Below are 16,376 nucleotides of genomic sequence, written 5' to 3'. Positions count from 1 at the left end.
AATCACTGTACAGGGAAGATATTAGAGCTCTTGAATTGCTGTGTATTGCACACAATGTATAATAAAGGACTACAGTCATGGAGGCATGAGGTGGTCTCCTTAGTAAGACATATAAATTAAGATTAGGGACCTTGGTACGAGGAAATACTTCGTGTAACAATCAATAAATATGACTTTGTATGGCTGTTTGGGGTCCAGTCCAGTTCAGTCTATCAGAAGAGGCTAGACCTTTCTGTGTCACATGGGCCTTAAAATTTCATCTTGGAGTGCCTTGTTCTTCAACCAACAATGAAAGAACATGGGAAGAATACAGAAGAATAGAGAATAAAGAAGGAAATCATCAAGAGAGAGCATGAGTGTCTTTTTCCCTAAGCCCCTTAGAAAAGTCTATTAAGTGCCAAACAGTGGATTCCTTTGGAGCCCTGCAGTCCTTTTCTAGCCTTGTGCTGCTGGAGGCTGGCCCCACAGATACCAATAATGCCCTTTCCTGTCCTTTGTTTTTCCATCCTGTATGTACACATGTATACAGAGAGGTCAGAGGTTAATGTTAGTGTCTTCACTGATCTTCTCCACCTTATCCGTTGAGGCAAAGTCTCTCGATAGAACTCAGAGCTTTGCCCATATGACTAGTTTTGCTAGCCATCTTGCTCTGGGATCTCCTGAGTGCTAGGTTAGCATCACCAGGGACACATACACACCCCAAATCTATATAGGTCACAGAGATGGGAAGTCTGGTCTTCATGCTTGTGTGGCAACTCGTCTCCCCAGGCCATGCATCCTGTTCGTTACTTAAAACTCTGACTTTACGTCTTCTTAGGTTTCTGTGATGGTTAGCATTGACTGTCAATGTAACAGAATCAAGAGTCCCTGGTGAAATGAACCTCCATGCATGACTGTGGGGGATCATCTTGATTGCACTGATTGATGTACAAAGACACACCTTAACTGTGCCTCGATTTCCCCACCATGAGGGGCTGTACCTGGAGCTGTGAGCAAAAATCAATGCTCTCTCCCTTAAGTCGCCTTTCTTTAAAATTTATTTTATGTGTATGGGTATTTTGCCTGCATGTATGTATGTGCACCATATGTGAGCAGTGTCAGTGGGAGCCAAAAGAGGGCACTGGATCCCCTGGAACTGGCGTTAGAGACAATTGCAAGCTACCATATGAGTGCTGGGAATTGAACACAGTCCTTTTCAAGAGTGGCCAGTGTTCTGAACTACTGAGCCATCACTGCACCTCCACTTAAGTTGCTTTTATCTTTATCATAGAAATAAGAAAAGAAACTAAAACAGCTTCATAACAGATTCCCTCAAAACAAGCCAAGCATTTTACACCTTTTGCCCCCATAGACTCACTCACTTGGAGCAACTTAGAAATGTAACTGACCAGTCCATGTTAGCCAGCAAGGGCTCCTTTTATTCATTCAGGAGTGGGCTTTTGAAATGCAGTGCAACTTTATAAAGTCGAGTGCCAGTAAAGCAAGCCGGCCAGGTGCAGAGTAGTGCAAGAAGCTCGCTGGAACCTTCTAGCCCAAGGGGCACCTTTGACACAAGCAGCCAAAGCTGCTGGCCAAGGAAGTGTCAAAAAGATCTCAGAATGAGATAAGGGTGCCTGCTCCATCCAAAGCTAGGGTCTGTCCATCTGTCCTTGTTGTGTACAACAATGTGTAAAACAAAACCCTTGAAAATATGTTCACACAGGAGCACAGTGCAGGTTCTGCTTGTTGTGGTTCTTGGTCTGAGAAGCGTCATGGCTGTGCATGAAAGGTCGGGCAGCTTCCATCCTTCCAAACACCAGGGCACTGTCATCTGCCGCTGGCCTTCCACTACCTTAGGGCTCTGCCAGCCAGGTCTTCACACAGGGGTCTCCTCTGCCACCTTTTTTAAGAGTCCAGCAGCCAGCAAGGAGTGGTGGGGGTCCTCGGAGCCATCTGCTTCCCGAATCTTCAGGCGGACTTTCTGATTGGTCTTCCTCCATTCTGAGTACAGCTGGCAGTGGTATCGGAAAGAGACCTGCGGGGGCAGTCCTGCAGTGGGTGGGAAGGTAGAGACAGGCCTCCACCCTGGGGGAGGAAAGGGGCCCCGGCATTTGCCATAGGCCAAACCTAGAAGCAGTACCACATCTGGGCATTTCCTGTAGACTGTGAATACACTCACCCGTTTGGTCCTCTGAGGATACTCTGATAAGCTTTGAGTCCTGTAAAAGTGAGGGATCCACCACCTTGAACCCAGCGAGTCCTGTAAAAGTGAGGGATCCACCACCTTGACCCCAGTGGGGAGCAAGGCTCTTCCCTCGTATGGCTGATGAGAATGGAGTCCTACCAGTCTCTTGGGATTATTTAACCGCAAGCAATCACACAATTGCCCAACCTAGAAGCAATCTGTCCCTTCATGGGTAAGAGAATAAAAATGATGGTATGTTTAAGGGACTGGGAAGATGGCTCAGTGGGTAAGAGTACTTGCTGTGCAAGCTTGAAGACCTGAGTTCAAATCCTCAGCATCCATGTAAAAAGCTGAGCATGATTCTGTGTTCTGTCACCCCAAAACTAGGGAGGGGAGGCTAGAACTCACTGGATGGTAACACTCACACACATACACAAATATACCCACACATACACACTCATAAATACAGACACACATGCTTACAAACACTCACACACACACAACACACAGAGAGGGGAGGGGAGAGAGAGAGACTAAAGGAAGTGAGAGCTGGAGCTACAGCTTAGTGGTAAAGTGCTTGTCAAGCATGTGAGAGGCACTGGATTCTACCGAGTACCATTTACCCTGCAGGAATGTGACCCCAGTTGCTCAGAAGACTAAAACAGGACAATCACAAGTCTAACATCTGTCAGGACTACAGAGTGAGTTCAAGGCCTGTCTGGGCAACTTATTGAGACACTGTTTCAAAATAATAACATAAAAAAGCAGCTGGGGGGGGGCTGGAGAGATGGCTCAGAGGTTAAGAGCACTGCCTGCTCTTCCAGAGGTTCTGAGTTCAATTCCCAGCAACCACATGGTGGCTCACAGTCATCTATACTGAGATCTAGTGCCCTCCTCTGGCCTTCAGAGATATATGCAAGCAAATACTGTATACATAATAAATAAATATTTTTTAAAAAAGCAGCTGGGAATGTAGCTTGGAAGTGGCAGCTTGCTTAGTATGTGAGAGGTCTGGGTTCAATCCTCAATATGGAACAACAACAAAAGCCATCAAGCCATGATGCAGCATGGAGAAAACAAATTCAAATAACCAACTGAAAGAGACCAATTTGAAGTGGCTACATGCTGTATGACTCCAAGTACATGACATTCCAGAAGAGGAAAAACTATAGAGACAGTAAAAAGATGGGTGGTTACCAGGGGTGCTGGAGTGGAGAGGGACAAATGGGTGGAGAACAGAGGGGCAATCGGAAGATGTACACTAGTGCTTGGCGGTGTAGCATAGTTGGGAAAGTGCCCAGCACTCACAAAGTCCAGGGTTCCACCCGACACCACATAAAGCAGATGTGGTGGTACACATGTGACATCCCAGTAGTTAGGAAGTAAGAGATGTGAGGATCAGGAGTTCAAGGTCATCCTGGACACAAGAGACTCTGACTGGGGAAATGGCTCAGTTGATAAAGCCACACTGTGCAATTGTGAGGATCTGAGTTCAAACTCCAATGCCTGCATAAAAACTGGACATCCTGGGATGTATGTGTAACACCAGTGCTGGGGGTTAGAGACAGGCAGATTTCTAGAGATCTTTGGCCATTCTGTCTAGCCAAAAAAATGTGCCCAGGTACAGTGAGAGACTCCGTCTCAAATAAAAGGCTGACCAGATGGGTCAGTGGGTAAAGGCCACTGTGATGGTTTGACAGAAAATGGCTCCCAAAGGGAGTGGCACTATTAGGAGGTGTGGCCTTGTTGGAGTTGGTGTGGTCTTGTTGGAGGAAGTATGTCACTGAGGAGGTGGACTCTGAGGTCTCATATATGCTCAAGATACTGCCCAGTGTCTCAGACTACTTCCTGTTGCCTATGAGTCAAGATGTAAGTAAGCACTTTCAGCTCCTTCTCCAGCACCATGTCTACCTGCATGCTGCCTTGCTTCCCACCATGACAATGAACTAAATCTCTGAAACTGTGAGACACCCAATTAAATGTTTTTCTTTACAAGAGCTGCTGTGGTCATGGTTGTCTCTTCACAGCAATAGAAACCCTAACTAAAACAAGCCATAAAGACTAGAACCTGAATTTGAGAGTCAGGACCTATATACAGTGTGGGCAGTGGAGCACCAACACTGATATGCTGTCATCTAACCAACACACACACACACACACACACACACACACACACACACACAAATAAATGTAATGTTAAAATTATTTTTAAAACACGGGCATTGCCAGGCGTTGGTGGCGCACACCTTTAATCCCAGCACTCGGGAGGCAGAGGCAGGCGGATCTCTGTGTGTTCGAGGCCAGCCTGGTCTCCAGTTCGAGTGCCAGGATAGGCTCCAAAGCTACACAGAGAAACCTTGTCTTGAAAAACCAAAATAAATAAATAAAAAATAAAACACGGGTATCAAGCCAGGTGGTGGTGGCACACACCTTTAATCCCAGCATTTGAAAGGTAAATGCAGGTGGATCTCTGTGAGTTTCAGTCCACACTGGTATACATATCAATTTCCAGGCCAGCAAGGGCCACATCTCAAAAAATAAATAAGTAAATAAAAATAGTGAGCCAGGCAGTGGTGGTGCATGCCTTTAATCCCAGCACTCTGAGTTCCAGGCCAGCCTGGTCTACAGAGCAAGTTCTAGGACAGCCTCCAAAGCTACACAGAGAAACCCTGTCTCAGAAAAAAAAATTAAATAAAAAAAGTGGATGAGCTGAAGAGATGGCTCAGAGGATAAGGGTTCTTGATCCCATTTGATGACTCAAATTCAACCCCCAAGCCCTAATGGTAGAAGGAAAGAACAGACTCCTTCGAGCTGTCCTCTACAACCTCCACAGACATGTCACAGCACATGTGCTCTCTCACACATAACAAACAAAATAAGTGAATGTAATAAAAACTTTTACAAGTAAGATGGACAGCGATTGAGAAAGATACTCAATATCGGGCCCCCACATCTATGTACATGTGTGCACTTCTGCACACACATACCTATGAATACATAAAATACTCTGTGGGTGCTAGGGACTAACTCCATGGTAAAGCACTTGCTAAGGATACTCAAGTCTCCAGGTTCTATCCCCAGCACCACAGGAAGAAAAGAGGAAGAAGGAAGGGAGGGAGGGAAGGAGAGAAAAAGGAAAGGAGAAAGAACTTCATAGGTAGTGGCTCAAATTACTGTTAGCAACAGGGGGGAAAAATCCCCCACATTGCCAAAAGTCCCAGAGTTAGTCAAAGGGACTGATTAAATGGTGCACAAACACGATGAATAGTTATTCTGGGTATGCGCCCCCTTTTCTTTTTAAAGGATACTATCAAAGAATAAAAACAAGCAGGTATAAAACAGTACATATGTATTTTATGCTATTAATATATTTTAAAATGTGTCCCTTACGACAGGAATGCATCCTGAGAACTTGTTGTGCAAACAGTGGCAGTGCTTAAGATGCCTGAAACAGCACTAAACAATGTGAGCATGGTAGATCGTGTCTCTAATCCCAGCACTCAGGAAGCTGAACAGCACAACTACAAAGAGTTCAAGACCAGCCTGGGCTGAGATCCTGTCTTATAAAAGAGCCTGTCAGGGATGGGGATGAGGCTTAGTTGTGACAGCATTTACCTAAGTGTGTGGTAGCACATACCTGTCAACCATGTACTGGGAAGGTGAGAGAATTGGGAAGATCAGAAGTTCAAAGCAAAGCAAGCAAACAAACAAAAACAAAAAACAAACAAACAAAAGAACAAACAGAAGTTCAAAGCCATCATCAGCTATGTACTGAGTTCAAAACCTCTCTCTCTCTCTCCCTCCCTCCCTCCCTCCCTCTCTCCCTCTCTCCCTCTCTCTCTCTCTCTCTCTCCCTCTCTCTCTCCCCCTTCCCTCCCTTCCTCCCTCTCTCTTTCTGGGAACAACTTCTTTTTTTTTTTTTGGTTTTTTGGTTTTTCGAGACAGGGTTTCTCTGTGTAGCTTTGGAGCTTATCCTAGCACTCACTCTGGAGACCAGGCTGGCCTCGAACTCACAGAGATCCGCTTGCCTCTGCCTCCCGAGTGCTGGGATTAAAGGCGTGCACCACCAACGCCCGGCTGGGAACCATTTCTTGATATGAAGAATGGCTCATAGCTGGTAAACAGGAAAGTGCAAGGACTTCCTCTCTGATCAAAGATGTCACTGCTTGTTTTAGTGGCACCCCTACTGTCTTAGTAATAGTCTAAGTGTTGTCTATGTCACCCCTCACCCTTTCCATTCTCTTCCATTCTTCTTTCTACTTTTAAATGTACTCTTATTACATTTTACAGTGTGTGTATGTGCACACATGTGCATGCACTGGTGTATGCACATGTATGGAGATGAGAGGATGACTTGTAGGAGTCAGCTCTCCCTCTCCACTGTGGAGATCCTGGGGACTGAAGTCAGCTTGTCAGCCTTAAAGACAATGGCCCTCACCCACCAAGCTATTAACTCACAACTATTTTTTTAGTTTAATTTTTCACCGGCATATAGAAACCAGTACATTTTGTAGGGTACCCTTTCCACACTCATTGTCTGTTTATTTCCTGTGCTAGGGCCTAATACATGCCAGCAAGGTTCCCTACCATGGGGCCATACCCCAACCCCTCAATTTCAATCAGTATGTCTCATATAATCTTTCCTGACTTATTTTGTCTTAAAAATTTTAAAAATATATATATTATTTTTGTTAGGGGGCCTTCGTGTAAAAGACAGAAGACAACTTTTCCGGAGTCAGTTTTCTCCTTCTACCTATGTGGGTTCTGGGGACTGCACTCAGGCTGCCAGGCTTGCCCAGCAAGCGCTTCCACCCACTGAGCCATCTTGCCAACCCTGTTTTGTTTTTTGAGACAGGGTCTCATGGAGTCAGGTTGGCCTCCAACTCTGATTCTCCTCAGTCAGGTGTTTGTGAACACACCTGGTGTATGTGGTGTTAGGGACTAGAACCCAAAGCTCCGGGCATGGCAGGAAGCACTGTATCGACTGAGCCATGCCCCAGCCCTTTATTTGGGCTTCAATCCCTCATTCTCTGCTCAATTTCTTTAGATGGGACTGTCCCATGTTGCCCAGACTGGCCCTGAGCTCCTGGAGGACTCATGCTCTGTCACTATCAGCTCCCAGTTAATTTCTTAATAGCTCTATCCTCATTTTTATTTATTTATTTATTTTCCTTTTAAGGCAGGGTCTCTCTATGTGACCCTGGCTATTCTGGAACTCTGTATGTAGACCAGGCTGGCATAGCCTCTGCCTCCTCGATGAGGGATTAAAGGCATGCCCCACCACACCTGGCCTTATTTATGTATTTGTTTACCTATGTATCTATTTATTTCATTTTGAGACAGGGTTTCACTGCACAGCCAAAACCAGCCTTAAATTTGTTAGCCATCACCCTGCCTCAGACTCCTGAGTACTGAGATTACAGGCAGCAAGAATCACTGCAGCTGGCTTCTGTCTTGTCTGTTTGTAGTGCTAGGGATTTAACCTAGCGGCTTGCACATGCACCCCTGAGGAATTTCTCTAGCCCTGGTTAAATTTCTTCGGGATTTTTCATCTATTTATTGTATGAGGTGGAGTGGGGTATAGATGTCGAAGTCAGAGGACAACTTGTAGAAGTCTGTTCTCTCCCCCAATGTGGGTCCCAGGAATTAAATCAGGTCATCGGGTTTGGCAGCAAATGAGGGCCATTTCATGTGCCCTCAACTTTCTTCTTCTTTTTTTTTTTGGGGGGGGGCAGGGCTGAGACAGAGTTTCTCTGTGTAGCTTTGGAGGCTGTCCTGGAACTCACTCTGTAGACCAGGCTGGCCTTGAACTCACAGAGATCCACCTGCCTCTGCCTCCCCTAGTGCTGGGATTAAAGGCGTGCACCACCAACGCCTGGCTGGAAAGCTTTTATTCTATATTTTTGATACATCTATATAGTTATTTCTGGGCCAGCATATGCCACGGCACCCTTATGGTAGGACATAACTAAGGGAGTCAGCCCTCACCTTCTACCACACAGTTCCAGGGAGTCAAACTTGGGGCCAGCTCCTTTACTGCTGTGATACCTCACCTGCCCTCAGTTACTTAATATGTACCTGCTCCACCTCACTCTCCCCCAATCTCCTCCTCGCCTCAGCCTTTTGCTGCTCTGTCCCCCTTCTTCTCACCCGACCCATCCTGATTAGATTTGGAGCAAAAGGTTCACTGTTGGCTGAGGGTGTCCCTGGACTGGTGTTACACTGCCAACCTGGAGCAATAGCCAGGGTGAGCTGAGGGACCACTTCCAGTGGAAGCAACACTCACTCAGAGCCCAGGGATCCCAGCTGAGCCCACCCACCTGGGCACACACACTCACCAGTGTCCAGAGCACATAGATGGTAAAAAGGGCGATGGTGAGGGCAATGAGCCCCACAGCCTCCAGCCGGCTGTGCAGACGGAGGTGGTCCTGGGCCCCTCGCAGGCATAGCCAGCCTGAGATGGCGGCCAGTGGTGTGATGAACACAAAGCACACCATGTCACAGCACAATGTCCGCTTCTCAGTGCGAGGCCCTGGGTCCTTCAACCACTGCAGGGGAGCAGATGAGGGAGAGGGGTTATGTGGAGGGTTGCTGCAGAAGGCATGGGATGGGGTGGGCTGTAAGTCTGGAGCGCGATCCTTTTTTGAAAAATAATACTGAGTCTGGTGAATGCTTGCCCCCATTTTACTGATGGACAAATGGAGGCAACAGAGGAGTTAACATATTCATGCAAATTCACAGAGCTAGAGCAGACTAACTATCCTATTCTGAAAATCCACAATCCAAAATGTTCTAAAATCTGAAACTTCTAAAACACCAGCAGATGAGTGGGTGGAGGAGGGTAACTAGAGAGCTGGGCCAGAAGTTAAGAGCACTTGCTACTCTTCCAAAGGACTAGAGTTCTGTTCCCACCATCTATGTCAAAGGCTCACAACCAACCACCTGTAACTCCAGGGGATCCCATGCCCTCTACTGGCCTCGGTGGGCACCTGCACACAAGTGACACACACACACACACACACACACACACACACACACACACACACACACACGCACACACACACACACACACAGAGAGAGACATACACACATAACCTAAATAAAAAAATAAAAATAAATCCCTTTTTGTTTGTTTGTTTGTTTTCTGAGCCAGGGTCTCTTTATGTAGTCCTGGTTGTCCTGGAACTCGAAATGTAGACCAGGCTGGCCTCAAACTCACAGAAGTCTTGCCTCTGCCTCCTCAGTGCTGGGATTAAAGGTGTACATCACTATGCCCAGCTTAAAAACAAATCTTTAAAATGTCATCATGGCACTGCCAGTAGAAATTTCCATGCCATGAACTTGTTTTATATATACATCATCACCATGATCGCCATCACCATCACCACTGCCAGCACGACCAGAATCAGTGTCACCACCGTGATGGCTGTTCCTGTTTTCTGAGATAGGGTCTCAGGCAACCCACATGGACTTTGAACTTCTGACCTTTCTGCTCCTAAATGTTGAGAATGTATTACAATGTCCAGCTCCAAATTATTTAAAATAGTATATCTGGAGATATAATTTAATGGTACAGCACTTGCCTGGCATGAGTGAGGTCTTAGGTTCAATTACTAATACCACTCTAGAAAAGAAAGAAGCAAAGGGGATGGAGGTGTGGTGGCACACACCTGTAACCCCAATACTTGAGCAATGTAGGGAGAAGGATCATGACTTCAAGGTCAGCTTCTGAAAATTTGAGGTCCTCCTAGGCTATGTGAGACCCATCCTGGATACACAGACAGACATATAGAGGGGTGGGTGGAATGAGAGTGGCTCACATATGCTTGCTTATATATTTGAATGCTTGGTTCCTGGTTGGTACAACTCTTAAGGAATTGGGAGGTTTGGCCTAGTTGGAGGAGATGTTATCACTGGGGGCAGGCTTTCAAAAACCCACATTAAGCCAGGCAGTGGTGGTGCACGCCTTTAATCCCAGAACTCAGGAGGCAGAGGCAGGAGGATCTCTGTGAGTTCGAGGCCATCCTGGTCTACAAAGTGAGTTCCAGGACAGCCAGGGCAATTATATAGAGAAACCTTGTCTTGGGGGGGAAAAAAAGGCCACGTTATTCCCAGTTAGTCCTGCTCTGTCTCCTACTTGCAGAAAAACTGTAAGCTCTAAATACTGAGCCATGCCTACCTGCCACACACTCCCTGCCACGATGATCACGGACTCACCCTCTGAAACTGTAAGCCCCCAATAAACTCCTCCTTCTAAATAGTGAGTTCCAGAACAGCCAGGATTATACAGAGAAACCCTATTTCAAAAAACAATACAAAAAGGACTGATACATTTTTACATGTGTACACACATGTATGTATGTATATATGTGTGTATGTGCACTTGTATGTGGGTGCCATGAAGCCTAGATGAGGGAGTCAGATCTCTTGGACCTAGAGTTACAAGCAGCTGTGAGCAGCCTGATGTAGGTGCTGGGAATTGAACTTCAGTCCTCCAAAAAAACAATAAGTGATCTTACTGCTGAGTCATCTCTCTCCAGAGAGAGAGGTGGAAGGGAGAGAAAGAGAAAGAACTGACACCATATATGTTGACTCCATGACACTATGGGCTAGGGATGTAGTTCAGTGGGGGAATACTTGCCCAGTGTAAGCAAGGCCCTGGATTCCAAGCCCAGCAATACAAGAAAACAATTAACTGAAGTAAAGCATTGTATAAACCTACTTTCAGGATGAGATATCTATATATGAAATATGAGTGGGTTTGGATCCCAAATACCTCATATTATCCATGAAAACACTCCAAATCCTGAACTCTCAAAACTAAAATCACTCTGGTCCCAAGTTTTGGTTTTTTTTGGATTTTTTTTAAGATTTATTTATTTATTAAGTAAACACTGTTCTGCCTGCACACCAAAAGAGGGCACTAGATCTCATTATGGATGGTTGTAAATCACCATGTGGTTGCTGGGAATTAAACTCAGGACCTTTGGAAGAACAGCCAGTGCTCTTAACCTCTAAGCTATCTCTCCAGCCTAAAAGCTTTTTTTTTTTTTTTCAAGACAGGGGCTCATGTAGAGTAGGCTGAACAAATTCAACAATATACAGACAAAGCTGGTCTTGAATTTCTGAACCCCATGCCACCACCTCCTCAGTGGGATTATAGGTGTGTGGTACCATACAGGGTTTATGAAGGGCTAAGGATCAGATCCAGGGCTTTATATATGTTCCAGTCACCTCCCAAATGAACTACTGACCCCAGGCCTTGGTGTTATTCAGGCTGGATTGACTCTGTGATCCTTCTGTCTCTGAATCTTTGGCATATCTACCTGTGTGTGCTACCACAACCAGCCCAAGAATTTTGAATAAGGATTATTCATCCTGTAGCCCACAAATCCAGTCAGGACTAGAACCTAGATAGTGCTACTTGAAGGCCCAAGCACCCTTTGTCACTATGTCTTATAACCTCCCAAAGATGGTGGACCAAGAGAAACAAGTATAGCTCATAAAAAAAAAAATTCAGGGAAGGCAACAGAAAGGGGCCTGTTCTCCTATGCTAGTGAGGGACATATGACACAGGGAAAGTTGGGGGCAAGCAAGATGGCTTGGTAGGTAAAGCACTTGTCACACAAGGTTGATGACCTGCGTTCCATCCCAGAACCCACATAAAGGTAGGAGAGAACCAACTCCCTCCCTGCAGGTCATCCTCCACACGTGTACTGTGCCACACATGTGTGCACGTCCCTGCCTGAACATGTGCACACACAGAGCAAAGCAGTTTTTAAAAATGGGGAGGATGGCCAGGGAGTTAAAGGCCTTGCGAGTGGACAGAAGGGTGGGAAGGGAGACAGCACTCCAGACTACAGGAGCATCAGACACAAAGACCCTACCTCGGGGCCTTTTAAACTGGCATGCTGAGCTGAGTCAAGGGTAGGGGATGGTGTGTGTAGACATTGGTCCCTCTCACTGTCTCCTTGGAGCCCAGCTCCCAGGTGGACTGGAGGCTTTACTTAGGTCTCCCAAGCGACCTATAGTGGCCTTGACTGATATGGGCAGTACTTCCTGGTCTCAGGATTTTGCATTGCTTCTCACACTTCCCCCAGGTGAGATCTACTCTGGGGTTCTAAGCCATCGTATGACAGGGTGATATCAATAAAACAGCAAGTACCTGGGGACATTCACAATCCCAACTGTCATGCTCAGGCCAAAGTCCAAGTGTTTGTGTGCTGCACAAAGTCAGGTGTCACCACTGTCATCTCTCCTGAAGCCACTCTTTTCCTCCTCCCTATTTTTTTCCTTTGTGTATGTGTGTACATGTGTGTGCATGTGTGCACACATATCGGGGTACAAAGTGTCTGCATGGGAGTGTGTGCTGTGTGTGCATGTGAGTGTGGGCACACACAGCTTGTGGAGGATGATGTCAAGAACTATCCTCAATCTGTCCTCCACCTTATTCACTGAAGTTGGTTCTCTCAATCAAACCCTGAGCTCATGGATTCCTGCCTCCCCAGGCTATAATTACAAGCAGCTGCCACACCTATCTGACATTACCATGCATTCCAGGGGGTCTGAACTCCTGATCCTCATGCTTCCAGGGCAATCACTTTAACCACTCAGCCGTCTTGGTTTTTTTTTTTTTTTTTTTTTTTTTTTTTTTGCTCAAACAAAATATCTCAGATTTTGTTCGCTTATTCCCAAGAGTAGTGTAACACAAGAGGTCTCATATAGCCCAGGTTGGCTTCAAACCCCCTATGCAGTCAAGGATGACCTCCCAGTTCTGATCCCCTTGCCTGTACCTCTCAAGTGCTGGAATTCTTACAGGATTCTGCAGACTGAACTCAGGGCCTCCTGTATGCCAAGTGAGCATTCCACCATGCGCTACAGCCCCACCTCTTTTCTTAGCTTGACCTATTCCTCCTGGCCTTAGGGCCTTTTACTGCTGTGTTCTCTGCCAGGACTAGTTTCTTCCCAGGCTCTCTAAATTCCTGTTTTAATCCCTCAGGTCTCAACTTGGGGATTCACCTCCAGTCAAAGCCTCTCCCTCACCGGCACACGCTCAATCTTTGTGTATGTTTGTGGGTTGGTTCATGAATCCAGGAATGCATGTTTGAAATATGGTCTCCTGATGTTTTCCTCTTGTATATACCAGGCTGGCTGGCCAGTGAGTACCCAGGGATTCTATCTCCACCTCCTATCTTGCCTCAGGAACATGAGGAATACAGAAATGAGCTACTACACTTGGCTTTATGTGGGTTCTGGGGATTTGAATTCAGGCCTTGTGCCTGTATGGTAAGTATTTTATACACTGGGCTATTTCCCAGCTCCTAAGACTGCTCTTGATCCCTAAATGTTGCTCTGTACACACCCCACTCCTTCAACATTTCCTTTTGGGATGTTTGGTGTCAATGGTCAAACTGACAGAATCTGGAATCCTGGGATGGGAGTCTCAGGAAGGAGTGTCCAGGTCAGGGTGGCCTGTGGGCCTGCCTGCAAGGGATGTTCTTAATTGCATTAACTGAGGTTACTAAGAGTAACATTAACTCTTAACTGTTCCTACCAGTCTGTTTGGAGATCACATGGACATTATCAACAGTGGGTTGGTGACTGGGGAGTCCCAACACCTGACAAAACACTGGGAACATCAGAGGTGTTCAAATGCTTGGTGATCTGAGCTTCATGGCACATGCCTGTAACCCTGGTACCCAGAGGAGGCTGAGACAGGAGGATTCTAAGCTTTGGGCCAGCTGGGGCATAGTAGGTAGGTAGATATTTGATAGATTGATGAATAGATGAATAGATGGGTAGAGAGAGAGAGACAGAGAGAGAGAGAGACAGACCTGGTGAGATGGCTCAGCAAGTAAAGGCACTTGCCAAGCCTGACAAATTGAGTTTTATCCCAGGTCCCACATGGGGAAAAGAGATAGCTAATTTGTGCATGTTGTCCTCCGACCTACACACATGTAATTAATTTTTAACATATTTTTAAGGGACTGGAGAGATGGCTCAGCAGCTAAGAGCACTGACTGCTCTTACAGAGAACCACAGTTCAATTCCCAGCACCCACATGGCAGCTCACAACTGTCTGTAACTCCAGTTCCAGGGGACCTGATACCAATAGCAAAACACCAATGCACATAAAATATATATAAAAAATTTAAGAAGAAAATAAGCTGGGCAGTGGTAGCACATGCCTTTATTCCAGAACTTGGGAGGCAGAAGCAGGTGGATCTCTGAGTTTGAGGCCAGCTTGATCTACAGATCAAATTCCAGGATAGCCAGACCTATACAGAGAAACCCTGTCTCAACCCCTCCTCCCAAAAGAAGAAAATAATAGCATAGTATGGTGATGCACACCTTTAATTCCAGCCCTTGGGAAGCAGAGGCAAGCTGATCTCTATGAGATCAGCTTAGTCTTCACAGAGTGCTAGGTCAGTTCTAGAGCTACTTAGAGAGACCCTGCCTCAAAAAAAAACAAAGCAAGCTGGGTTGGTGGTGCATGCCTTTAATCCCAGGCAGAGGCAGGCAGATCCCTGTGAGTTCAAGACCAGCTTGGTCTACAAGAGCAAGTTCCAGGACAGCCTCTCCAAAGCCACAGAGAAACTCTGTCTAGAAAAACCAAAAAACAAACAAACAAACAAACAAACAAAAAAACAATCAGAGAGGACAGAAGGAGATGGAGAGAGAGAGAGAGAGAGAATATGACAGAATGAGGTTTGCAGACCTGCAGCCTCTGGTCAGTCAGGTTCCCACAAACAGCAGATCCCTCCCAGCACTGGCAGGGACATAATCAGCTTCCCCGGCTAAGCCTGAGCAGCTACCTCTAGTCCCCAAACTGCCCTTCTTCCTTTCTGGATGCCCAGTCTTCCCCCCAGCAATATACCTCTGTGAGAGGTCGGGGCCGCTTTTCAACTGCAAACTCAGTGTGGCACAGCTCGCAGTAGCTGGTATTGGAGGAAGACAGCCACTTCTCCAGGCAGCTCTTGTGCACAGCTCCCAGCGTGCCGGTACAGCCACATGGGGACAGCAAGTTCTCTCCATTTGCTCCCTCATGGCAGATTCGGCAGAAGGGACAGTCACTGGAAAGATACAGAGTTAAGACTTGTGAATGATAGATGGTGGGGCTTCTTGCTTATACCAGCATCACTGCAAGCTCACTGTCTCTCCCACCCTCACCCCAGGTTGCTGTTTGGTAAATTACTACTCAACTTTCAGCAACCCAGCTCCAGATGTCCTCTTTTCTGATAGTTTTTTTTCAAACTCCCATTGGTGGGCCATGTGTTTCCTCCCCAGAGCTATTGCGGGCCCTTTTTAGCACAGAGTGAACATCCTGTTCACCTGCCTGCCTAATGCTCTCCTTTTGATGAAATGCTATCATGATATTCCTAACTATCCACTCTTGATGATCCCTCTGATGGTTTATACTGTCAACCTGACAGGATGTAGAATAATCACCTTGGAGACAAATCTCTGGGCATGTCTGTAACAGATTTTCTAAATTAGGTTAACAGAAGTGGGAAGACCCATCAGAAACATGGACTGAACATAAAGGAGGAAGCAGGGACACAGATGGCTCCGTGGATAAAGGTGCTTGCTGGTAAATCTGATGGCCTGAGCCGAATCCCTGGGACCCACATGCTGGAAGAAGAGAATGGACTCCTCAGGCTGTCCTCTAATGTCCACACATATGCCATGGGATGCACACAGGGGTATGTATACACCCACACGCTAATAATTTTTAAAGGAAAAAGCAAATTGAACACAAACATTCATCTCTCTGAGTCCTAAGCTTCCTCATTATGGGTGCAACATGACCAACTCCTCAGATGCCGGTGCTGCTGTGACTTCCCAGCCACGATGGACAGACAGCAGCTTGGAATTATGATTCAAAACAAACCTTTCCTTCCCTAAGATGCTTCTGTCAGGTTTGTCACAGCAACACAGCAATTAACTGATATGGTCCAGTCCTCAAGGACTACAGTACACGCACAATCACACACACACACACACACACACACACTAACACACACACACACACACTAACACACATCACACACAAAATTATACACACATACACTAACACACATCACACACAATTATACACACATCAAACACAAAATTATACACACATACACTAACACACATCACACACACAATAACACAATATACTAACACACATCACACACACAATAACAATATACTAACACACATCACACAC

At 46.1% G+C, this 16,376-nt stretch overlaps 1 protein-coding gene across 7 annotated transcripts in view; it reads right to left on the bottom strand.

Annotated features, from left to right (window-relative positions):
• Positions 1-1,391: 1,391 nt before the first annotated feature.
• Marchf2 (membrane associated ring-CH-type finger 2) overlaps positions 1,392-16,376 on the bottom strand; it is a 29,315-nt gene continuing 14,330 nt past the window's right edge. For 2 of the 7 annotated variants that reach the window (XM_027418033.2, XM_027418034.2), the window contains exons 3-6: positions 15,042-15,237; positions 8,503-8,712; positions 2,159-2,239; positions 1,392-2,014 (exon numbers count right to left, since the gene is read on the bottom strand). In XM_027418033.2, the coding sequence (XP_027273834.1) occupies positions 1,856-2,014; positions 2,159-2,239; positions 8,503-8,712; positions 15,042-15,237 (646 nt within the window). In that variant the 3' untranslated portion in view covers positions 1,392-1,855. Of the gene's footprint in view, positions 2,065-2,158; positions 2,240-8,502; positions 8,713-15,041; positions 15,238-16,376 lie in introns of all 7 variants that reach the window. The other 5 variants (XM_027418035.2, XM_027418036.2, XM_027418038.2 and 2 more) reach the window with 5 other exon arrangements.

Source organism: Cricetulus griseus, chromosome 5 (genome assembly GCF_003668045.3).
Source record: "Cricetulus griseus strain 17A/GY chromosome 5, alternate assembly CriGri-PICRH-1.0, whole genome shotgun sequence".
In the NCBI taxonomy this organism is placed as follows: domain Eukaryota; kingdom Metazoa; phylum Chordata; class Mammalia; order Rodentia; family Cricetidae; genus Cricetulus; species Cricetulus griseus.
The sequence above is the reverse complement of the archived record's forward strand: the minus strand, read 5'-3'. Positions and strand labels throughout refer to the sequence as shown.